Source organism: Vicugna pacos, chromosome 24, assembly GCF_048564905.1.
Source record: "Vicugna pacos chromosome 24, VicPac4, whole genome shotgun sequence".
NCBI lineage: Eukaryota > Metazoa > Chordata > Mammalia > Artiodactyla > Camelidae > Vicugna > Vicugna pacos.
The window spans coordinates 11858903-11885030 of NC_133010.1; the positions used below are offsets into that span (position 1 = coordinate 11858903).

The window sequence follows — 26128 nt, forward strand, 5'->3', positions numbered from 1 at the left end:
TGAGACTGCTTGTCAAGAGCTCACACTGTTCCCCTCTCTCAGGACAGTCAAGCAGCCAAACCTGCACTAACCATGATGGGTTGTTCCGGAGCATGTTGACATATAACCCAATGAGAGCATGTTCGTCGCCCAGCCTGTCTGCCACGTTCAGGCTGTACTGTATCCTGAAACAGGGCGGGAGGAGAGAAAGGGTGCCGTTAGGACAGGTGGACAGGACCAAGTGGAGCGGGTAGGAGTGAGTTTGCGGGAGAAAGGACATTCAGAAAACCAAGCAAAGTAAAGGGAAACTAAGTGATGGTCTATGGAAAAAAAAAACAAAAAACCCACAAGCAAAATCCAAGCAAGGGAATTCACAATTCCATTTCACCATCTTTACAAAAAATTAAAGATTTCCACTTAGGGAGAGTAACTTTTAAGAAAACAGATTCGCATTCTTCAAACCACTAAGGCCAAGAAATTTATCAGTACAGTAAATGCACTGAAATCGGCTGCAAGCAAAGATTATCCTTTGGAAAACCAAATCTGAAGCTTAGTCATTTAAAAAAAAAAAAAGAAAGGAAATCAGGGAAGGTAACAACACAGATGTGCCTGCTCAAAATAACTATTCGGTGCTGTTAATGGGGTTATGGCAGAGCCGCTGTGACGACATCAAAGACGGTCTTTCAAACACAAAGCATTTTTAACACAAGAAAACCCGCATTTTTAGTTCAGTTAATTCAGGACTCGAGCACACTCTGGCTTGAACTTACCCTCTGCCCTTCAGCAAAGCTGGAGCAGCCCTAGCCAGCAGTTTGCTCTGCTCTACTTCACTGTCCTTGGGAGAAGAGCTGGTTAATAAGATGGGAAAGCCAAGAAGAGCGTAAACACGGCAATGCATTCAAGAAGAGACACTGGCAACACAAACTCCCGTCTACCTCCGCGCTCCACTTGGACAGCTCTTTCAGTATTTTGAAACGTTCAAGATGTTTCCAGATTTCCACAGAGTTGGACTAGGAGTAGAAACCTGGGCCGAGAACCACAGTTACAACTACACAAGCCACCTCGATCCCAGATTTGCCCTCTGCTATTTGCTCAAATCGATGGCATATGCCGAGACACAGTGAAAATTCCGTCAGCGTCTGTTACAGGCCACCCTGCACACAGACCAAGGGTCCACTAGGTCCTGCCAGCCTTCAGATCCCACACAAGGAGTTTACTTCCCCAGTCTGCCCTATGGTCTCCGCGTTTCCGTGTTGACTAGAGACTTGAAAATCACCGAGTTAGAGGCTGGCGGCATATTAACCAGCTTTGCTACCTCAGGCACAAGTCACCTGACCTTGGCTGTGAGGCTGCGAAGAAAACTTTCAGAGAAACAGAGAAATAAACCTTTGAACCTCATACATATACATCCATGTTCCTTGTGTCTTTAGCTGGTGAATAGAGTCCCATCCATGTAGCAAATTCTGACCATTTTAGATTTATTAGGAAGAACACTCAATTTAATTAATAATATTAATGACAGTTTAAAAAGTTTAATGTAGTTTTACTTAAGGATAAATAGAAATAGAAATAATAATAAAATGCGTCCAAGCCAAAGTCACCAAGATTTACTGTAACCAATAGGCATGCTTCATTGGGAAACATGCTATGATGTTTAGTGTTAGAAGTGGACTTGTGCTTGAAGAAAGTTTGCTCTTTTCCAGGTTAAGAATTTGCTCTGCATCACTGGTGTACCCAAAACCGTCCTTCTCTCTCTTCATGGAGAACACAAAAATGAACTGTCTGACTTTGTTTGAACACCAAATTTTTAAATGAGGTTATGAGGTTTTTTTTTACCACAAACATTTCCAGCTTTTCAAGAAGTTCTAAATCTAATATATATATATGTATGTATGTATAAGGATGGCTAATAAACTTTTAAAAACTTTAACTACAAGTTTCACTACAAAGGACCACCTTTTCAGACCACAAAATGCTAAATATAGAAACTTATAAATGAATATCACATTAGAATGATGCACATTATAACTGGAATTCTTGTTTTAGAATACTATATATTATAAGATTCCTTAAATAGTGAGGCTTCTGGTAAATTTAAAATCAACTCCGATTTATAAAGAAAATACCTAGGATTTTTTTTTTAAGATTTAGTACATTTTTTAATTACTTTTTTTTTTGGAGGAGGAGGTAATTAGTTTTACTTATTTATTCACTTATTTTTTTTAACATTTTTTATTGATTTATAATCATTTTACAATGTTATTTGTAACATTGTAATTCCAGTGAAATATATATTCATTGTCAAATTTCTTTCTCTGTGAGCTACCATAAGATCTTGTATATATTTCCCTGTGCTATACAGTATAATCTTGTTTATCTATTCTACAATTTTGAAATCCCAGTCTATCTCTTCTCAGCCCCCACCCCCTGAAAACACCTAGTATTCAGTAGGCATTCCTGTTTGTTGGATGTATATGTTGGCTCAGCTTTTCAGGAATGCACCTATTGCTTAAAAATAATCACTGTGCAGAAATGAAATTGACTTTAACAATGAAATGAATGCTCTAGGAGAATTTACTTTCCTGATGAACTTATTATTTTTAGCATATTGATCTTCACCTTCTCAGACTACGAAACCTGCCCATCAGGGCCAATTACCACCTTCAGCCGTTGGAATTGATTTCCCCATCATCCCATTGACACAGCATGCCACACCTGTCTCCTGAAACACGCCCCCTTCTGTTCATTACCCAGCAACCACAGTCTCACTGCTGCCCAGTCACTCCCCCCACTTTTTTTTTTTTAAATAACACAAGCTAGGTCTACCTGCTATAGAATTGATTTCAGATCCCTGCAAAGCCACTCAAAACACCGTGTGAAATAGTAATGATTTTTCCCTCCACACGAAACGACCTCCCTGCCTGGTTTTGCTTCATTGCCCCTTCAATTCTAGAAATTGTGGTGATACTGCCTTAAATCAAAAGTCTACTAATTACAGAGGTACAGCTTCCAAGGATGAATGTGCAAGAAGAAAAAAAAGCAACACAAGGGGATCGACCACGAGGATGTGTGTGCTTGTTACAAATTACTCTGGTGACGTCTGGTGGGAGGAAGGTGATGTGTCAGCGACGTGCACCCCCCCACTGGCTCCCCGACCAGCACCAGCGCTGGCGGAGCCTGAGCACATCAGTGTGGCACAGGGGTGGTGGCAGGAAGTGAGTGGCTGCTCAGATTTTCCCTTGGATGGGCTCAGTCTCCCCTTCTCTCCAACTCTTTGGTCCTCTCTCTCCTTCCTCTTCTCCACTTGCCTGTCTCCCCTCTTCTTCCCAGGTCCCTTCCTCCCTGAAAGGGATGAGCAGATGTTTACATACGCACATCTCTCATCCTTTTGTGGTCATTTTCTTTGCCTCGGCACTTGCCAGTGCTGGTTCGAAGGCATCATTCAAGTTCTTTCATGCTCCCTTCCTTTCCCGCGTGAGTCCTTGGGAAAACCCATTCTTGGAATATACGGGGATTACATTATCTGCATTTATGAGTTTGTGGAAATAAGCCATTTATCTCATTTTGCTACAGTTTTTAGTCCCTAGTGCCAAGAGCATTTCTGACTTTTGGTACTCACTGTCCACACAGTTTCTTTACTACCTAGAATGGGCCTCAAATTCTCCTCATCACTTACTTCTGGGAAGCCAAGAGTATGACCATAGCTAGAGGAAGCCAAGTGCCTGGGGAAAGTGAGACAAAAACCTTCCACTCTCTAAATAAAATGGATCGAGAACTTAAGAGAGTCGACCAGAGGCAGGTTTCCCTTAACACTTGGGTCTATAAAGACGGTCCACGTGAAGTGTCTTCACTGGGATTTCGTCTGTAGCTCCCAAGGAGCTTGAAGGAGGGAAGCAGGGTGAAAAAGCAATTTCTCCTGAGTTGTTGTGATGGCAGTGACATTAGGTAGCGGATGGAGATCTCTTCAAGCAACGTGCTCTCACAATATCTTATAGCATAATTTAGATGCTTGAACTTTCATTTCTTGGCGCCAGCAGTTTGCTGGGAGAAGTTTGGTGTTATTTCCAATTCACTGTGGGCTTTGGGGGTCAGGAAATCCTGGAACCTAGGACCTCATCAAGAAGTAAGGATTTCCGGAATGTCAGTGCGTCATCATGTTCCAATGGCTTTCCTGTAGCGCTGAAAGCTTCTCTTTCTTCTATGTGCCTTGTCTTCAAATTTACTTTATTTAAAAAAATCTTTATTTATTATTTCCCCCTTAATGGAGGCACCAGGGATTGAGCCCAGGACCTCGCGCATGCCAAGCACGTCCTCTACCACTGAGCTATACTCCCAACTACATCTTCAAGTTTAAACGCATTCTTCCTTTTAACCCCTGAAACTGGGAGCTACCCGGGGCTCCTCTTGACCATGGGTGGGAAATCTGATTTAATCTGAGCCCACGGAGAAGCAAGGCTACCATCCCTAAAATGGTGTGCATTAATGTCCCTTTTTCTCCTTATCATTTTCTTTTCACCAAGACCTGCCAATGTATAAACACATCCCTCTGCACACATATTGTCACTAGTGGGTGTGGTGACAATCATACCCTGGAAGGTATGACAAGATAAATTTTGAAGTTCATGTGTTCTGCTGAAAGAAGAGAGACGGGAAATATCCCTTTAGATTATTCTTTTCTAAAAAAAATTATTTTCCCGCTAATTCCTTTTTATACTCTGGAAAAGACTATATGTAAAGATAAATGGCCTTTTCCCAGAATTCTTCATACACACATGCACAATGGCACAATGGGTTCTGGAAGGACTGGACAATTTCAAAATACTTCCTATTCATTTATTTAAATTCACCCTTTAGTTTTGGGGGATGAACAACTCATGCCAGTATTTTTCCCTCAAGTGCGAAAACTTTTGGGGTGTTCTAAGGTAACAAAATCACACACGAACGCTACCTGGGTTATTTTCCTTAAACCTGCAATACAGTTTTAAAAACCACTTCTGACTTGCTGTGTTATTAGCTCTGGCCAAATTTGTTTTTTTCTTTTACTGAACATGAAAATAAAAGGACTTGAATAAAAGTCCCAGAGGCAGTCTCCCGTGTGATATAAACAAATTATATAACCTGGCATAATTATTATCACAGTGGTTAAATGGAAAGTGACATTTGAAGCATGACAAGTTAAGAACAGACATTTCCTTTCTTATTGATTCTTAAATAGTTGACAAACTCGTGCGGTGTTTGGGCTTGCGAAGAATCAGTGGTAACTTCGGCCCCTCCCTTAGCTGACAGTCAGTTCTGGACTTCTCACTCTTATTAACACAGTCCGTAACAAGGTCATCCCACTAACTTTAACACAATAAAAAAGAGTCCACATGTCAGTTCCATCAAGAGAGAATTTCTTGAAAAATTATTTTCCCCTTTCTTTTTCTGGCTTTCAATACCTTGATCTGAAACATAATATATCTGCTGCATGCAAATCAGCCAACGAGCATAAAAACATAGCTTAGTATCTCCGTGGGAAAATGAGCTGTCATCAATTCAGGCTGGCACGAAAGTCGAACCATCGTAGGCAGGTACCGTGGAAGAAATAATAAGAATTCTTAGGTCATATTTGATTCACTACATTTACTATCTTGTCCCCCAGAAACTCTCAAGGCATATCAATTGTATTTTTGCTGAGAACAGCTCTGGAAAAGTTTGCTGGGTACAGGACACGCACAGACAACAACTAAAGCAACTCTAGGAAGAGAATAAAGGTTATCGAAGTGAAGAAGAGGTGACCACAGATTTAATTATACACTAACAGTTTAGTATAGGAAACAGAGCTGAGTTTGATGCAAGGTTTGAAAGAAGACCAGTTTAATTCAGGTTTGGAATAAACCTAGCATATTAGTGGAGCTCTGGGGTTACATGGAATAAATAATTATTTGCAGAGAGTGTTTACTTTCAAATTTCATACAACATGCTCAGAAAAGTGTGAAAAGAATGAAGACATTTTCAGGGTGGTTGATTTATCAATTACTTATTTTGTAATGCTGATTTAGAAATGTATTTACTTTCCTGACTGAAAAGGGACAGGCTTTAATCTTAGAAAATATTAACTGTGGAGAAAACTGATTTTCAGAAGCAAAGGCTGAATGCAGTACCTCAATTTTATTTCTATTCGCTTCTGATGACCAAAGCACAAGTGCTTAAAATTTAGTTTGAACGTTAAATGTCAGGTTAAAAATCTGGGCTGCTGGGTAAAGACTCTTTGGGAAAGCAAAGTATTTGAAAAAAACTGAAAAAGACACATGAATTAGCCTTTCTGTGGTTGAAAACCCAAACAAATCAACCAACTGACCAATCAGTCAACCAACAAAAATAAGTTGTTCCACTGAGAAGAATCAGGATTTGGGAAGTTCTTAGGATGGGCGGTGTGTCTTCCCCATATGCCCTTCTGGGCCCAACAAGAGTATTAGTAATGAACCAAATGATAACGTTTCAAACCAGGATAACATGTTAGACTGTGTTCAACACACTCTATGGATCATAAGCAATGTTCTGATATTTGGGAGAGTCAGAAGATCTGGCTAGATGCTGTCTATAATAGCTGAAGTGATTCTTTCTGTGAGTGGTTACGAGTTTAGAGGATGTATTACGAAAATATCTGTGAAACCTTCAAGAGATGTTTCTCAAATCGGAGGTAAAGGAATCTAGCCATTCAAACTCTGAGAATGTCCTTATTGGAGCTTATGAAGAAGATGGCCATAATTAATGAAACTTATTTTGCACAGGAAAGGACTGGCTGACTCCCACACAGAAACGAGACAAGGATTTTGGCAAGACAGTTCAGATGTTACAAAGGGGCCATGATGCCGACAGAGACAGCAGACGTTCAGATACACAAGGCTATGAGCAGTGAGGGGGAAGGGGGCCTTTGGGGCCTGACTTCGTAGTCGGCTCTTGCAATAATACTTATAATCATGGCAGGCTATCTTTCATGAGCTTAATATTGCTGTCTTATCATCCATCATACACTGGAGCTCTTTTCCTAGTGATGATAATAGATTTCCACTGAGCCAGCTTTTTTTTTTTCCTCCTATAAATTTCATGCATTTATAAGAAAATCTAGGTTTAGGGATATATAGTTACGATCAAGAAAATGACCGACATGAATTCGTCCATGAATTGTTATTTGACCCACATCATTCCTAACTGCTTATCAGCATTGAGTGTATACACACACACTCACACACGCAGGAAGACTTAGGGTTAAGGGCGAGTGCCTTTGAGAATTCACTCTTTTCTTTCAAGTAAGGGGGAAGTGAATCAAAAATACAGCTAGAAACAGATTTCAGAACGGATGGGACAGAGTTATACACTTGTCAATCTGTGTAAGTGAGGTTTACCAGGATGTCAAAAGACTTCAAAGATAGACCCTAGTGTCCTTTGAAGATCAAAGTGGTATGCCCGTAAGCGACTCTAGGTGAGGAACACCGAGCGTTTGTAGTGAGGATTCTGGTGATTTCAATTCATCCTCATTCTGCTTTATCTTTGTAAGATCTGTTGCAATACAAAGGACCAAAAACTCAGGCTAAATAAAATGCCTGCAGGGCAAACCTCTTCCCTTTCTTAATGCGACCCTAACACTGACCAGCACCATCCTTGGCTTGTTCAGGTTTCAGGCTTTATCCAGTTTTGGAAGGGGCAGTGGGGGTGGGTCAGAGTGAGGGCAGAGCTCTAGGTCCCGTTTCTGCGGTTCAGTTCCCATCGTAGGAAGATCAGGGTCTTTCACTTCTGCCTGCATTTGGTACAGATGGGTTTCCATCAGCCTTCGTGTGCGGACATGGCCAGGAAAGGCACAGCTTTACCAAGTGGGAGAAATTCAGCACTAAGAGCAGTTGGATTTGAACTCGCTACTTCAAGAGGAAGCCGACTGCCCTAGCTGGGGCAGGGGAAAATGGCCCAAGGCCAGTGGGGCAGCAAGGTGTTAAGTCCCCAGGTCTTCTCCTGTGACATGCCCCAGACCTGTGACACTGGCCTGGCCTCACCCAGTTCGTGCTGAAATCATTTCAAGAGGCTCTTTAATTCGAGTCTAAGGAATCACTATCCGGGGTCTTGCAAACTGTACAAAAGCAGAGAATCGTCCAGAGAAGGAGATCCAATTTGGTTCTCTTCATAGATACGCATCTCATATATACTGTTACGATGACATCAAATCACTAAAACCAGTGCAGAAGTGGGAAAGAGAGAAAAGAGGCGAGCAGTCCAGCTCAAGTTGGAAATTCTCAGTGGAATCTCATGAAACCCCAGAAGACCTCTATCTCCAGCGAAGCACACTACAAGAGGATTTTTAGTGATGGAGGACTAGCGTCTCGCTAAGGAACTACTGCTACGATTAGTGCTTGGGGCTGGGGTACTGACCGTGCGCCGTGGTCAAGCTGACTTACATACAGCTGTATGAGCGAATGCTCCTCAGCCACGGGGCTGGACGTACTCACCCCCTCAGGTAACCTGAGGGATGCAAACAACGAGACCTCGTTAAAACCTCCCACTGGACAGAGCAAGGCCCACTCAGAGAGGAAAGACGTTCGTGTACACAGCTTTATTGAACAGCACCCTTAAAACAGAACACGGAGGCCAACCTCCGCGATGAGAAAGAAGGACCGCAAACATTCAGCAATGTGCTTGTGCTTCAGAGGAAACATTCCAGAAGGACTGAAAACCGGGAAAAAAGGGAACGGATCATATTTTGGGTTAAAGGGTACCGTGCACCCTGGAGGAACCAGAACAGCTCAAAGTACAATAGGAACATTTTAGAGGAGAGGAAGCCATGTTATCCATCTAGACGCGTCCACCATAAGCACCGCCCGAGCTGAAATGATATAAAATGACCTTCAGTAAGGATGGGGTCTCTCTCCGCTCGACGTTTGCAGAATGCAGAGCTGCCTAACAAAAGCACATCTTTCTTAACATCACGCCAGGTCTTCCCAAGGCAGAGGCACTGGCCCGGGTTTCTAACAGACTCCACAGTTTCAGATTTTTGTTTTCAAAAGGATGGTTGAATTTGCTGGCGCTTCTAAAAAGGAAGGCTAAAAGGAGCAAGCTGAGGGACTCAACCATGTGACTTCACTGGGCATGTCCTGCAGGTCAATTGTCTCCTCCTTTCTACCTGTTTCACACATACTTAACTGGCAGGAAGGAAACACCACGAATGGCCACATTCTGTTTACTCTGCTAATTAACGATTATGGGGAGCATCGCCATCTGAGGCCCCTGCTGATGGGCAAATCCAGGAACTCAGGGGGAAAAATCAGCAGTGCTCTGAGCCTCACTGCACATCTTCACAGGGAAACTGGCCCCTCAGCAACTCTTCAGGGAAAAGATTGACTATGTTCATTTTATGACACATGAGGCCATTTTTGCCCCCCTACTGAAAGGCATTTGAAATCTTATATTCAATTACTCACTCCAGTTTTCCTTACCGTTGTTTCTGCTTCCCTGTGAGCCTTCTCCATGCATTTCAAAAAGAATTCCCTGGTGCTTTATTTGTGATATTTGATCAGATGACTTGGGGTGCCTCTCGATCTCTGTATGTTTTATCGCGTTGGGTCTAGAAGTACCCGCCTCATCTATGTGCTTCCGTGGCTGTGGGTCTCCACGCAAAAGATGAGACACGTCTGCACTCTCTCTTTTTAAAGTTCTTGTTATTATCCACAGATTATTTAAATAGAAACTTTATTTCTAAATTTGATCTTGAGTCTCTAGCCTCAGGAGTTCACCAAGAAGAGTCCTTTCTACCTTGAGCTTTACGTGATGGGATGTTTCAGAATGTCCTTAGCGTGCTCCATCGCATCTTGAAATTCCAATTCCCTGGCTTAAATGGGCCATTCTAAGTGCTATGAGAGTGACCTTCTCAATGGGCTAGAATGCACGTGTGTCATCAGTAGTAAAACTTAAAAGTCTTCTGCATTCATACCATGGACAGATTGTAAATGCAAGTTTCCAGAAGTGACATGAATCCCCAATCACATCCCAACGAATGCAACTGAAACTTGTGACAGATATTCACAAACCAGTTTCTAACAATCATCTTCCACACTTGGCTTAAATGAGAATAATTTTCTTGCCACAGAATCAAGGCTCATTCCCAAAGAGAGGGTTGATTTTATAACAGGATTGGAACTTACCTCCTGGTAATAAAAGGACTTCCTGAGGAGGGGACAGAGTGCGAGAACAGGGTGTCATTCATGCTGGTGACAGGTCTGGGAGGCCTAAAATGAAGTACAGTGCGGATGGCAAGTTAAAACATGCACAAGTCAAAACAAGTTAAAACTCATCCACCATCCCTCAAAGAAAGGACCTGGGAGACCAGAGTTCTTATCTTACCCAGGACCCATGTGCAATTTTACACTTTCCAGTTAAATTCATGAAGTGTTCACGGAAGTGACATTTCCTTGAGAATAAAGAATGTCTATTCATCACAGGGAGGAAGATCTCTGGACACCAAAGGAATGTTTATCCATGAGCTTTGAGCCTTGGCATTTTATTGAGTCATATTTTCCAGTGGAGTGAAGATTCTGAGGCAGTCGACTGCCTTCTAAAGAGAGAAGCTCAGAAAACTTGATGATTGTCAGAATCTACATCCTCATGGAAAGAGGAGGATTCCTGAAGCTTTGGGAACATCTCCCTGTGTTCCCCATGACAGTGGCCCTCTCCCAATATACCCAGCCTGTACGAATCCAGCTGCAAAATCATATGGTGCCCTCTTTGCTCATTGTTCTTGGTGAGGATGCCAGTCAGTACCAAAGGGATTCCCTGACTTTCTGTTACCTGAATGGCCTATATGATGGGATACCTAGTGCAAAGCAGACCATAAACTTCACTTTGTTTTCATATGATTAGGGAAAGAAAACAGGGTTCAATATTCCTCGGAATTGTCCACGGTCTTAAACACCAAATGCATCAGGTCTGTCATCCCCTGTCCTAATTTTCATTTCATCCTGTCATTTTTCTCCCTGTCGCTGGTGTCTTAGTTCAGGTAAACTGATAGAGCCAAGATCCTCATTTCATCTCCAAGCAGGTTTCAGCCTTATTTCAGGTTCACGGCAAGATGTTCCGTGTAGGATGAGATGAGGTTTAGGGTTCGGAAGATGGATTGTGGGGCAGGGCATCATTCTGATATTCCGAGTCAGAAGAAGCTTTGGTTTCACTATAATTCTCTATTTCAGTTTGATAGTGCAGAATTTTTTGAAGATGAAGCAGTAGCCTATAGAATCTACTTGTGTTGGCTTGATCAAGAACCAAATTTGTCACGTTTATCTTTTTTATCTAAGGAAGTCACAGTTGGTTTGGACTGTACAATGAAGAGATTCTGGGGAAAGGGTAGACTTTTTAATCCCAGTGTATTTATGGATATGGACGTGATGCTACGCAGGTTTTTAAAAAGTCAGCACTACATGCAAAAATTCATTGAAACTTTTGGTTCCCGGTGCCTGGGTGCTAAATTGTAGTTTTGTATTTTTAAGACACATTATCTGTTGGATGAGGTCAAAACAGCAGGTTCACTGTTTGATCTACTCTAAACATATCAGCTGAAGTCCTGAAAACTATCTTAGTGTTTTGTATTACTTATCTAGAATGTGTCTTTGATACATAAGACTCATTTGAAATTAATTCTGCTCTGAGCAAGACACTTTCACTTAATAAAAGATGCTAATTTTAAACAAACGTGTCCTGTGAATTTGGACAAGTTAGGTACATCAGACTTTAAAACAGTAAGCAGAATTAAATAGCTTCATCTTAACTTTGCAAAAGGTGGAACAAAATCAACTTGACCAACATTTCTGGTTTTCTTTTGTCTTTTTATAAACTTTCCCATCTTGCGCTAATCTCTAAGACATGAGACAAAAAGTGGATTTGGAATGCTTTTTAACCAGCCTGGGATATTTACTGTATTGAACCTGGTCACTGGAAAGCGGATGTTTCAGTTTCTTAGTAAATGGCTTCATGTTTAAGGTTCATCCTGAAAATGTTGAACTTGGGTCACAGAATAGCTGACCTTGGCACCAAAGAATGGCTTTCAAAGGGACCTATTTCCTCCATAATCAAATGGTGAGTTATCTTATATAATAAATAGGTCACACTGAGAATTTTAAACAAATTTACTCTTACGAAAAAGAAATAGTTCCAGAAGATAAAGTCCCAGAGGCTAGTGCAAAGTTTTCTTTCTGGACAAGACCTTTGTTAAGGACATTATCATAAAATTGGCATGCTTCTTGTAAATTGCAAGTGTTCAACTTAAGGCAGACTTAATTTTAAACTAGACTCCTGTCTCTCCCTTGTTTTGTGTCTCATAACCACTTATGATTATAAATCTTTATAAGCACACTGGGGACTATTGAACTACTTACCAAGTATCTCTTTTGGCAGCGAAAAATTAAATAGAATAGACACAGTTAATCACGGTAACATTTACAAGTAATACAATAGCCAAGAACAAATGCCAAAATACCAAATGTCACCACGTTAGTGGCTTTTATGTGCCCAGGATAATTTAGAATAGCTAAACCAACAGCATATTTTAAGATGAGAAGTTTAAGATATCCCCATCAAACAAAAAAAAAAAAAAGAGAGAGATGTGAATATCTGTTCAGGGCAATACCACTTGAGTAATAAATAGAAAAATGTCTAAAGCTACAAATAACAAAAATCCAGTTCTAATAATAGATTGAATATTCTGCATCTGGAGTTCCTTGCATATTATTTTGACAATTAAATATCTTGTACAATTTGTCTTGTAAAATTCAGACGTTCACCCTGGAAAAATATATTATCAGTGGGTATAGATCAGTATCTTGACTTAAGGAGTATTTTAAGAATCTGGTTAAATATATAGAAGGTTTTTTTTTTTTTCAGAAAAAGGTACAATTTGTGTAGAATTTTAAGGGAATCCTGAAACTCTCCATGGAATCCAACTTGTGTAGCTACTGTCTTTAGTTCAGCAAGTAACACGTCGGATCGTATTGCCACTATTAATTAAAGTTAAGACATTTTTACTCATTGGCCAGTTAAATCACATCCCCCCCACATACACCCCAATCCTGAGCGCTGACTGGACACCGCGCTGCAGTGTGACTGACTGTGGGGCTGACTGGACCCCACGTGGCCTCGCTTCCTGATTCTGTCTCGAAGTGGGAGACTCCATCCTAATTCTGTTCTGCTGCCAAGCTCTTAGAACCAGGCTGTTCACATCCACCCTCTCTGTATCTTCCTTACGTCCACCAGCCCGGATTGAAAGCTGCTCCCTTGGGGTGCATCCCCTAGTGGGACTGGTAGAAAGGGACTTGGTGGCACAGCTCAGAGAGCACAGACTCACTCTCACTTGGCGCGTGTTTTTCAGGAACAACTTAGCGATTCTCCCTGGCCAGGGCAGGGAAGTCAAGTCTTTAGAATTCAGCTCATATAAGGTCAATTTCCACAAGTGATTGGTCCTTTGGGTCACTTCCCAGATGTATGTACCCTTGGTTTACTTTAAGGCTTTTTTTTTTAGGAGCAAAATTTCCAAAAATAAGTTTAACCACCTTCTACAGAATCAGCTTACATCAGTTTTTGGATGCTCAGCCCATGGCAGGGACAGACGCTTTCAGAATGTGCAGATGGCTGAGAGCAACCAACCCTCAAAACCTAACCAGGAGCAAACCAAACAAAGCCCCGAAGGATTTATATAAAGTCCACAGACACGCTGCAGCATGGTCCTTCGATGGGCTCTGTTCGGGTCCCTCAGAGGAGAGAGTTACCACTTTCACAAGTCGCTGAGATCCAGCCCAGTGCCTCGAACGGGTCATGCTCTCATCTGCCGGAAGTGTGACCCTCACATTGGTGGGTTCCTGATGTCAGTACGTCAACTTTTTTTTTTAATCTCTATATTTTTATTTTTATCTCTATATTTTATTTTTATCTCTATATTTTTATTATTATATTTTTATAGTCAGTTTACAATGTTGTGTCAGTTTCTGGTGTTGAGCACAATGCTTCAGTCCTACATGAACACACATATACTCGTTTTCATAGTCTTTCCTACCATCAGTTATTACAAGATGTTAAGTACAAACAAGTTCATAGTGTACAGCACAGGGAACTTTATTCAGTATCTAGTAGGTCTGACCTTGATGCCAACAGGCAAACACAGCCCCAGCAGTGCGGGAAGTCGTGCTGAGCTGTGCAGAGAGGCGGCACAGAAGGCGGGGGCCCTGCGGCTACGTAATTCCTAACTGGGCCTCGAAACAGGTAATGAGCTTCTTTCTTCTTTTGAGCCCAAGATAACACCAAGGGAAAGATGCTTGCTTCTACCTAAGCCTCCTTTGTTTTCCGGGCCCCCCAGACCTGAGAGAGGCATTTAGGAGGAGGAAGGGGTACACCGTCCCTTGGCCCAATTTCCTCTGCTCCCCAACCTCACACGTACTTTGGAGAATTTTTTTTTCCTAAGTCTGTTTTTAGATTGTCTGATGAATGTCCCCACCAATCCCCCTCTTCAACCTTCCCCCGCCCAGGCCACCATTCCAGTAGCTTGGGATTCAACTGCAGCCACAATTTCCAGGTTTGCTGGTGTCTCCAAGATCACTGGCTCGGCAGAGAAAGGAAACAAGGGGCTTCTATATTTGGGGCTCAAAGCATGTATGATACTAGGGTACAGCGTACCTTAAAATTCCTTACTACAGTAATTCCATTGATTATTAACATCCCATTGTGCGAACTCCACTAACATCCTATTTTATAATTAAGCTTTTTGAATATTTTCCACTTCAAGGTGAATGACAAGAGCGCTGCATACTTGTACAATTGGACAAAAGTATGGTATATTCCTCCAAGAAAAAAGTTATCATAACATGACTTTCACTCTTTTTTAAAGAAAAGAAAATTTAAAACTTGGCCCTGGACGGTGGATATGAAATCAACTGTCTTTGTATGGATCTGCCTGGGTGTCAATGAGGAGAGACGTGTCTTGGTCTGGAGGGCAGGGATACTCACACGATGTGGGCCAAGTTGAGCGGCTTCTCAGGCTGGTCGGGGAACATGGGGTGCAAGGGTTCACGGCTGGAAGCACAGCTCAGAGATTTGCTTAATGCATTAGTTAGCTTCTTAGCGGGGGATTTCTGGAAGGGAGAAGAAAAGCAGAAGGGATAACAGTCGACATCTATGGAACATTTTCTCAGATGATTTGCTTTATAGTAGATATTCATTCATTCATCATTCAAGGAATCTTCTTTGAGTGTCTAAGTCAGGGAGTTTGCTCATGGCTGGGAATAAGATGCTCAGAATAAGCCACCAGGGTTCCTGCCTGGGGCTGCTTACTGGCAGCAAAGGCTGTGAAAAATGAAGCAGTCCTTGTGCACAGGACCTATGAGCTGGACTTAAGCAACAGCAGGGGTCCTTTGGACAAAAACTCAGGCAACTGGGAAGGTCATTCCAGACAGAGGAAGAACAGGAGACCCTGCTCTAGACAGGAGAGCAGGAGGCAGATCATTAAAGTTTTATACACGGCATCCAGGAAGGACTGTGGTCTTTGCCCCAAAAGCAGAGGGAGACAATGAAGGATTTAAATCTCAGAGGTGACAGGATCAGACCTGACTGACTGCTTCTGCTTAAGATCAGAAAATGGTCTGAGAGGGGATGGGAGTGGAAGGAAGGAGCCGAACAGGAGATTCTGCAGGAATCCAGGTGCAAGATGTTTCGGGTGTGGCTGGATACAGCCAGATGGACGAGCCAGTGGAACAGTCTGAGTCTTCAGAATGTCAAGTTCACGTTCTTCCCAGAGCACCACGCTACCTCTTTTTCATTCAGACTAGCGAATGTTTATCTTAATATCTCACAGCCAACATTATCAAAAACAGTCTTCCACATATAAGAAATCTCTACCCCAATTTTTCCTTTTCAGGAGAAGTGATTTATAATTTTGTCATTTTTTGAACACACAGAGTCCATAATTGACATTATAATGAAGTGACTTTTGTCCTCATTATTTAAAAGCTACTTTAAATAATGAAAAGAAGTCCCGCTTTGAATTTCCCCAGGAGATGTAATTCTTAGAACACTTAAAACAGCAGCTCTTCACCCCATAAACATTGGGGCTCCTTGGTTCTCTCGAGTGGTCTGATCCTACTTTGTAAAGAAACTGTCCTGCCATATAATTGCTGAGTCTACAACTTCTAAGAAAAAGGCTTCTTATCTGACTTCAGCATTTACATAAAATAACAGTGAAAAATAATTAGTCCTTAAACACCAACCCTCTAGAATTTGGGACAGGTCATACCTGAAAACTGGTCCTACACCGACAATAAGAAAATAGTATTTTCCCCTACCTTCTCTGCTAAATTGTATTTCATCATCTGTATTAGTATATCTGTTCTCAGCATATGATGAAGCCAGCAGTGACAGGTGGCATTTGAACTGGTTTCAAGCCCTCAGTATACAAAGTCTTAGTGAAGAACTCTTACTTGAACTCAGAATCTGACATGTGCTAAACCATTAATATATTTACACTGAATGTCAGTTTCCAAAGATAATTCCTAGAAAGAACATTCTGATTTGAAATGTGTATTCTGAAAACCTTTTTTTAAAAAAAAATAAGACAAGCTACTCTTTAAGTAATGACTATAGGTTGATTTGAAATACATTAAAATATAGAAAAAAACACTCTTTAAAAAGTTTGCATTTTCTTGTGATAGAACTATTCTGAGAGGGGTTGGCAGGACTCACAGCACATCCCACAAAAACCAGTCTGTGTAGAGAGCAGTACACTCACAGAAGCATGAGAACAACATCACTGGATCTGCTCTGAGTTTAACTGAGATGGGGTTCAGCAAACTGTAAACCACTTGAACAGCAAGCTCACTGAGTCAAACTCCTCCCACAGACCCAGTGCCCTGTGTTCCTGAAAACACATTCATCACATGGACAAGTCACCTTTAGCAAGTCACTCTCACAGGTCACCTTCAGAAAGTTAGTCACTTGCACTATTCATGAAAAGATGATTTTCTAATATAACCACAATCTCCCCCTTTTCCAAAAAATTAAAATGGAACAGACTTGTGAAGCCCATACGTTCACACGTCTTTCCTGAGTGTTCTGTGCACTTAAGAAAATTCCAGAAGCTCAGAGAAAAGGAACTAATGAAAATTTTTAGCCAATTCCCACATACACACACAAAAATCCCCCAAACTTGAAAAGAATCTTAACTTACTGTGAAAATGAGATTATGTTCCAGAGGGTGCTTGCTATTTGGTTGCTAACCTAAATCAATACTGAATTATCTGTATTCCAAGAAGTGATATAGTTTGAGTCTTCCGATATTTGAAGTCAGGAAGCTACACCAGTTCAGACACAATAAGTGAGGGGTCCCAGTAAGATGGGGAGCGGAAGGGGAAAGGAAGGAATTTTGGAGAAGAAGGTAAGTTTGCCCCCTGATTCTGTCACCATCCTTGAGAATCCCTTGCGTTCTGCACAACACGCACACATCCAGCCGGAAGCATTGCCCAGACTTCGCCTTACCCAGGATGTGTACTCTTTCATTTGGTGCTGGTTGCTATGGGAACCGCCGGCGTGCCCCCTCCAGAAGCAGTCCTGGCAGAGCTGGTAATTATGGCACTGCTGGCATCGGTAGCGAAACCCCATCATGCTCTCACTGTGGCAGTAGGAACACTCGACCGGATGGAAGACTGAGCGGGGAGGAAACAAGAAAAGACAAAAAGACACAGAGGTGTGAGCCAGACACACAGCCCAGCGGGAACTGCATTCTTCTGCTGTGCGCCGTGACGTCAGATGATGGTCAGTTCTGGCGAGAGAAGCATTAGGTTTATTCCAAGACGTTCACTACCCTCTTCAAGCATGAGCGTGGGGGTGGAAGAAGTGAAATGAGATGGAGGACGGGGGTTCCTGAGCAACAAATCTGTGGAAGGCTGTCTGCTCTTTGGACTCGCATCTCTTCCACTCCAAGAATATAAATTACCCAAACTGGCTCGCCTTTCCCCCAAACTGCCCTCTGTCTCCAGGAGACCCGCACAGCTCACTGAAGACTGAGCAGCACAAAGGATGAACGCAGCTGACTGTCCGGTGGGTGGGGTGCAAACATTAGAGAAATGGAAAACAAGGACAGGGAAGTGGAAGGAGAACAGAAAAACTGGAGAGAGTATTGAGTTACTTTTTAAACAACGAAGTAGCTAGTGGGCTTCGTTAATGAGTGACAGTGACTTGTTTAACAGATTTTTTTTTTTAATTTCCTGAGAGGCAGATGGATTGGGGCCCAAAGGGATGAGTAAATTATCTGAATACAGTTCTAATTCAGACAGTTCAAGAGATACTTAACTGTCTTTGGCTGGAAATTTGAATGATAAAGTGGGCAAGGTGAAATATTTGAGATTTGAAGGTAACCAATGGTCAGATCCAATTGGCTGCATGCTCTGAGCTTAAAGGCACCAGCAACAAGAAGGGCCATTCTTGCCTTTAGTTAAGTTCTTTTCAGGCTAACCAACCAGGAAGAGAAATGCAAATAAAAATAAATAAAGACGAAAAGTACCCGCAGGAGAGGGATGAATTAGGAGTTAGGGAGTAACAGATACACATTATTATATAAAAAATAGATAAACAACAAGGACCTACTGTATGGCACAGGGAACTATACTCAATTTCTTGTAATAACATATAATGGAAAAGAATCCAAAAATATGTATGTATATGTATAACTGAATCGCTTTGCTGTACACTGGAAACTAACAATGTAAATCAACTACACCTCAATAAAAAATTTTAAAAAGATGTTAAAAAATAAAAAAATTAATTCTTCCTCCCCAAAAGATGAAAAGGCAATTGTGAAAACAAAGACATAACCAGATCTGAATACTCTTCTGAACCAGCATCGTAGCTTCCTTTTCTGGCTCCCGAGACAGGCTGAAGTGAGACCTGAGTCTAGGGACAGCTGCTCTGGGACAGGGCCTAAGGAACTCATTTCCTGCAACAGGAAATACTGAGAGAGAAGGAATGAAATGACTACTTTATAATTGGAAAATGACTAGCCCTCGAACTGCGAACAGTAATATGAACTCATCCTGCATGATCTGGACCTGGATTGCTCTTTGCCCTTATAGATGAATAAGAAGCATTAAAAAAAAAAAACCAAAAAAAAAAAAAACTATGGTGGGGAGGGCATAGCTCAGTGGTAGAGCGCGTGCTTAGCGTGCACAAGGTCCTGGGTTCAATCCCCAGTACCTCCATTAAAATAAATAAATAAAAAATAAATCTAATGCCCCCTCTGCCAAAAAAGCCCCACAAAACAAAAAAGTAATAAGATTTGAAACAACTGAATCTTTTAAAAAAAATTTGTTCTGGTAGTGCTTACAGAGAAACTAGTAAGTTCATTCTTTAAATCTTCTCCATGAGCAGAACAGAATAAATTTATAACTTTCAGAGAGGCAGATTAGGGCAGATGCCAAATGTTCTAAACGGGGATTTAAAATTAGGCTAACTTTGACCCCAATGTCTATTAAAGAAATGTGCAGAAGTTAAGATTCTAGTAAGAGACACGGGATAAATTATAGGCTGGAGAATTTCCAGAGTTAAACAATAAATAAGAACATCTAAAGATCAGATGGAGGCACTGAATTATTACATGTTTCAATTTCTTTAAATCGGGTTCTGAACTGTATTTCATATGTAAGTTTGGATATGCCATTGGTAACAACTTTCATCACAGAAATACTTACTTTTATTTTAAAAAAGCACATTACAGAAGTTACATTACTCATTCTTTTACATAACTACAACCATTGAAAGCTTACAATTTGGAGCATATAACTAAAGATTAGCGAGGTGCTACCACTCAGTTTTTTTCCAACTACTCCATCTATTCTTGGTCGAGTGCCTAGGAAGAAACAGTCAATGCCAGATATACCAATGCTGGATGTTCATACCTAAAACATTTCTTATTGAGATTCTCCTTCTGTTATAGCAAGTCTTTAAGCCACACTGGATGTGTAACTGAGAGGGAGACTGTGAGATTTAATACGTTTTTAGGACAGACAGTCCTAATTTTGCAGTGCACCTATAAGGCTATACTGACCAGGAAGGGAGTTCAGTTCTATTAAAACTCCAAACTACTAAATAGCCTTCGCTAAAGCAGTGACCTTGGCTTAATAACTGTAGACTTGATGGCCTAATTTTAATAATTAAAAAAACCACCTTAGCTCAGCAGTGACTACTCACCATTTTCAACATTTGCCAGTCGATGCAGAAGGGGCAGCCAGACCAGACACTGCGGGGGAGGATCTGACATGAGCGTGTCCAAGAAACCGTTTAAGGTGACTTTTTTCTGCATCAAAAAACCCATAAAAATTTAGAACAGAGAATAATCTTCCTTTACCTGCTACATAGGTATCATTCGAGATAGAAGAAACAAGACATTCAACTAACCTCCCCTACATAAAAAAAAGAGCTTGACACTAGTTCCAAATTTAAAACATTAATTGCTTTTTTATATGTTAAGTATACATAGGACTGGATTTTCTCCACTGAGGCTGAGTTGATGCTATCATAAGGAGAGGAACAATTCTGAAAGGACCATTTCGTACAGGAGGGACAGTGTGAAAATGGCGAGGAAGGATGGAGAGTGGATATTCTCCATGAAATTTTACCCCACAGTGCATCACAGCACACAGTACAATTCCCGTATCAGTAGGTCCTCTAAATGTGTAGAACAGTGTCCCTCTCAAACTTCCACAAGGACTAAATATTTTGTGGTTAATGTGACTGGTTCTGCTGCACAAGATTAGGAGTGAATTCTCTTCAAAGGGAGCTATGCCTCCTTGTTAGAAAAGAACAGTCTAAATTTTAAAAAATTTTCTTCTCTCCTTTCTTTATATATCTTTTCTCACAACCTGCTTCTGTGTCAGTATCCTGGTCCTTTCTGATGTAGAGATGAAATGTATTTTATCTATAAGTTTCTTCCAAAATGACAAAAATAAGTTATATTAATACATGATATTGTAACAGTATGAATGACAAAAATTTACATGCAAAAATCACTATTTTGTTTAAAATTGTGAATTAGAATATCAAGGTGGGTGGGACAGTTTTTATTTTTAGATAAGAAATCAGTCCTGAAGGGCTACAGTACCTTTTTAAGGCTTAAACCTTACACTAGTCCTTTTAATTCACAAAACAACTGTTTTGGTACCCTTTTATTAGTTTTTTTTTTATCAGTAGATATTTACAATTTTAGCCTTATTTCATAATATTAAATAACTTAAGCTTTTTTAACCAGGTTGTGATGAACATTATTATTAAGAAAAATTATGTAAAGTATAAGTAATGAGACTGTATTTTTTTAAAAGCTACTATAATTCATGTATCTAAAATGGTACTGTCTCTCAACACAACCACTTGGGGTGGCTTTCCAATGAAGCAATTAAAACAACTCAGGAATTTCATCATTCAAACTGCTGTTATAGCCAGTTTATGAAGCACAAAAATAAACTAGTCTAATTATTTTTTTGTGTGTTGTCTCTTTTTGTACTTCATATGATTTTACCCATTTTGACCATTCATCATACTGGCTAAAAATCACTCCTAGAAGTCAAATAATGCTCCTATGATTCCAATATAAATACATTTCTCATCACTGAGGATACATAACAGGTTATATAATGGGACAGTCTACAGGATATTTCAAAAGGAATTTTGAGCGATGGCAACATCGTATATAATTCTTTTTGAATATAGAGATCCTATTAAATTTAAACAGTCCTATCATTCCAGCTGGTTTTTTTTTTTCTGAGGTATCAGTATATTTCCTGAGGATCTGACAATGTTCCACCCCAAATCAACAAATGTGCAAACAAATCCAGGGGCAGAGAGGGCAGTTTGGGGTTTAATGCCACAGGCCAGGCAATAGCTGACGATGAGGAAAGAGACCTGAGAAACTTTAAGAAGGTGAAATCGGTAGGCCTTGGTGATTGTTGATACGTTCTGGGTGAAGAAGTTGTATTGCAGGAGGCTTAGGTGAATGGATCCATTCTGATGGCACCAACTCGAAAGGGAGGCTAAAGAGGAAGGTGCTGCAGGTGGGGGCAGCCATCAGGCACCTGAGTCAACCTGGCGGTGGGGGCGTGGTGATAAAAGCAATGTTCACATATTGAGATAGAGGGGAGTCATTCTGGCTCATATATGAGTTCACTTGAATTGGATGCTAACTAGAACAGCCTGTTTGTGGCCTATCAAACATACATGATACATCGGCTTTAATTATTAAAGAAAAGGGCACATTGACCAGAAGTAAAGAATGTCCATGTTCAAAATGAAGATTAAATGCCCCTCTTCCTGGGACGCCAACGCTGGTCCTCCTTTGATGATAAAACTCCCTTTCCAGGCGCCAAGGCACCAGGGCCACAGCGTATGTGCTGTATGTGTACATGCTGGTCTCTTCCCCCTAAACCTTGAAGTAATGTATCCCTCACTTGTCTAATACTCTTTGTTCTGACAAGATATAATACTGTGCTGGAAACCCTGCTTCTCCAGAGCAGTTTCCCATGGTCATTTGGGAATTGGGCTTCAGGCTAGTCCCCAGTTTGGCTCAAATAAAATTCTTTTCTATTCTTTTTTTTTAACATTTTTTATTGATTCATAATCATTTTACAATGTTGTGTCAAATTCCAGTGTAGAGCACAATTTTTCAGTTATATATGAACATATATATACTCATTGTCACATTTTTTTTTCTCTGTGAGCTTCCGTAAGATCTTGTATATATTTCCCTGTGCTATACAGTGTAATCTTGTTTATCTATTCTACAGTTTTGAAGTCCCAGTCTATCTCTTCCCTCCCCCCACCCCCTTGGCAACCACAAATTTGTATTCCATGTCTGTAAGTCTATTTCTGTTTTGTATTTATGCTTTGTTTTTTGTTTTTTTGTTTTTTGTTTTTTTTAGATTCCACATATGAGCAATCTCATATGGTATTTTTCTTTCTCTTTCTGGCTTACTTCACTTAGAATGACATTCTCCAGGAGCATCCACGTTGCTGCAAATGGCGTTATGTTGTCGGTTTTTATGGCTGAGTAGTATTCCATTGTATAAATATACCACATCTTCTTTATCCAGTCATCCGTTGATGGACATTTAGGCTGTCTCCATGTCTTGGCTATTGTAAATAATGCTGCTATGAACATTAGGGTGCAGGTGTCATCCTGAAGTAGGGGTCCTTCTGGGTATATGCCCAGGAGCGGGATTCCTGAGTCATATGGTAAGTCTATTCCTAGTCTTTTGAGGACTCTCCATACTGTTTTCCACAGTGGCTGCACCAAACTGCATTCCCACCAGCAGTGTAGGAGGGTTCCCCTCTCTCCACAGCCTCTCCAGCATTTGCCATTTATGGATTTTTGAATGATGGCCATTCTGTGAATTCTTTTCTATTCTTATTATTGATTGTTTATTGATTAGTTTGGTTAACATTATGAAGGGTCAGAAAGGCTTCCTGGGTGAGATGCCCCAGGAGTAGAGTTTGATACTCACTGTATCTGAGCCTCCTTTCTCTTCTGGATTGTACAGATCCATTTATAATTCTACATAAGTCCATGACCAGCAAGGGTGCTGGAGGCACTCTGGACCTCTTAGATCACCAAGTAAACAGGTAGATGAGGTTTACCAGCTGGACAATAAATTCAGTTTTTCAGTGGCTGCTAGCCCTGACTTCTTATACAAGGGATCCCTTTAGAGGACATACTTGGTTAGGCTGGATTTTTTAAAAACTGTAAACAAATCTTCAACTTATGGATTTACACACCTCCACTGTGCTGTGCTGGAGAACAGCTCTAGACACAGAGACTTTCCATGTAACTGGAGAGATGTAAACACGGAGATCCCTCCAAACGAAGCGGCTTCCCTTGGCTAACTTGGACCACTCCCAGCTAAAACACGTCGCTCTGAACCCCAGTTTAGTGGACGATTTAGGGCCTCCCAGACTGCATGTGGCATGTGCTGTGGTTCCTTTCTTGTCTCCTTTGCTGAACACTGGTGAAGCTTGGTGCAGGCCAGACTTGCGTTTCAGGTGAGGCTGAGCGATAATTCAGCCCTTTTGATAGTGTGGCGATAATAATAATATCGAGGGTACAGGGTTGTTGTGAGGATTAAATTAGACAATGCAAGTAAAGAATTTAGCGTGGTGCCCGGCTCGTGCTCAGGAAACATCACCTATTATTATCATCTGGATTGTTGAGTTTAGGTACTGACTCCGAGCTCCTTTGCCATGAGCTAGAAGATACATTCCAGGTAATCATGAAGAGTAATGTGTCTAAGTGGTGACTTGGAGTGACACACAGGACAGCAACCACGGAGGGACACTTCCTTAAACAAGTTTTTTCCTACCTGTTGAGAGAAACAGGATCTAGCTGACTGTTCTGTGTAACCAAATGAAGGACCTTCAAAAACGGCCGTGGGTAGTTTGAGAACTTCGCGAAGGAACTGATCGTATCGTCCATAAACCATCACTCCACTGGAGTCAGAAATCATTGAGAAAATATCTGATGGATGGAAAAGGAAAGGTATTTATTCATCACATTAAGATTCCTTTTGTTTTAGTTCAACAGGTCTGCTGGACATAATTAAAAATGTGGCAGAAATTAAATATGTAATTTATTAAGAAAATAATGACATGGGAGAAGGGCATAGCTCAGTGGTAAAGCATGTGCTTAGCATGCATGAGGTCCTGGGTTCAATCCCCAGTACCTCCATTAAATAAATAAACAAACAAACAAACAAACAAACCTAATTACAACCCCTCCAGAAAAAATAATAATGTATGAAAGCTAATTTTTATGCCAAAATATTCCTGCCATGGTGTTTTCTCTGGTGTCTTTCTGCAGATGATTCTGGCACAGAGCATTAACAGATAATTTGGATAAAATTAGCGTATTTTCATAAGACAGAGAAAACCACAGTTTTATTTTGAAATCAACTATCAACTCATATATAACTCCACGGGAGGAACTTCTGTATATGTTGAGAAATATGCTGACCTCATTTGAGACACAGTGAAAATTTTACTACAGTGTTGGGGTGTGTGTGTATTGAGTGAGCTAATTAATTACCCACCTATATTATCACTTAAAACTTTTGGGGTTTGGTCTAAGATACTGAAAAATGAAAGACATAATAGAGATATGGATGTAATGAAAACACTTGATTAACTTCGCATAGGAGCAGAAAAGTTCCTAAAAAATCCTAGTGTTCTGGGTGGAGGACACTTGGTTTGCAGGGAAGGGTTTGTCTCATGCAGCCAAGAGGAAGCTGGCTTTGCCCAGGATCAGTGAGCACAAGTCGATGTTCTAGGTCACTCTCCGCAGAGCCACTGGCTTCCCCGAATCTCTTTTCTTCAGTTTCCGCCACTGCGTGCACTTAATGAATACTAATGGCATAATTTCCCAAGGTCCTCTGTAATTCCTCCGTGGAAGTCACTAACGGAAGGAAATGGTTTGCTATGACATGGTTTGTCACCATGCTGGATTGTGACCAGGCCAGCACACAGCTGGAAACTGCTGTAAATTCACCGGGCTGCCTCTGCTCATTTTGGACTTAATTTCTCAAGGTCAAAATGTTGTCTGGGGACATTTTAAAACTCAGCTTTACATTTGCTGCTGTTTTCTACTCGTTTGCTTTCTAAAATTTCTAAGTCATTTTCAGCCAATTACCCTTGCTCTGCCTTCTCCAACATCAAGAGGCTAGTTGGATTGAACTAAAGATCTTTCCTCTCTACGCACAAAAATAGAAAAATTGCCAAAAAAGCACAGTTGGCGTGTTGGCTACAAATGAATCAGATTTTAAAGGAGGGAAGAAAAAACCCTCCAGTCCTGAGAAGTTTCATAGCCCTTCATTTTATTTTTCTTATTATAAAACCAGTGCTTATTATGAAAGCATTACTTTGCCTGTTTTATGATGAAATGCCAAGTGAGCAAAAGAAGACTGGAGAAGACGCTCACAGTCTGCTCACCGAGACGCAGCCACTGCCGTCTGGGGGCCGACTGGCCCACATTTGCTCATTCAGTCAATAATCGTCACTGAAATGTTGGTGACTAAGGATATTCATTTTGGACTAATCAACATTTGGGAGAGGTTCTTCCAACAAACTG

General features: G+C 41.0%; 1 protein-coding gene across 16 annotated transcripts in view; it reads right to left on the minus strand.

Annotated features, from left to right (window-relative positions):
- Positions 1-26128, minus strand: part of DTNA (dystrobrevin alpha) — a 214773-nt gene that overhangs the window by 47856 nt on the left and 140789 nt on the right. For 9 of the 16 annotated variants that reach the window (XM_072949026.1, XM_072949031.1, XM_072949022.1 and 6 more), the window contains 5 exons: positions 24369-24523; positions 20215-20320; positions 17509-17675; positions 14989-15113; positions 10149-10232 (listed from right to left, as the gene is read on the minus strand). In XM_072949026.1, the coding sequence (XP_072805127.1) occupies positions 10149-10232; positions 14989-15113; positions 17509-17675; positions 20215-20320; positions 24369-24523 (637 nt within the window). Of the gene's footprint in view, positions 1-71; positions 165-749; positions 828-8382; positions 8473-8544; positions 8834-10148; positions 10233-14988; positions 15114-17508; positions 17676-20214; positions 20321-24368; positions 24524-26128 lie in introns of those variants that run through there. The other 7 variants (XM_072949033.1, XM_072949034.1, XM_072949035.1 and 4 more) reach the window with 3 other exon arrangements.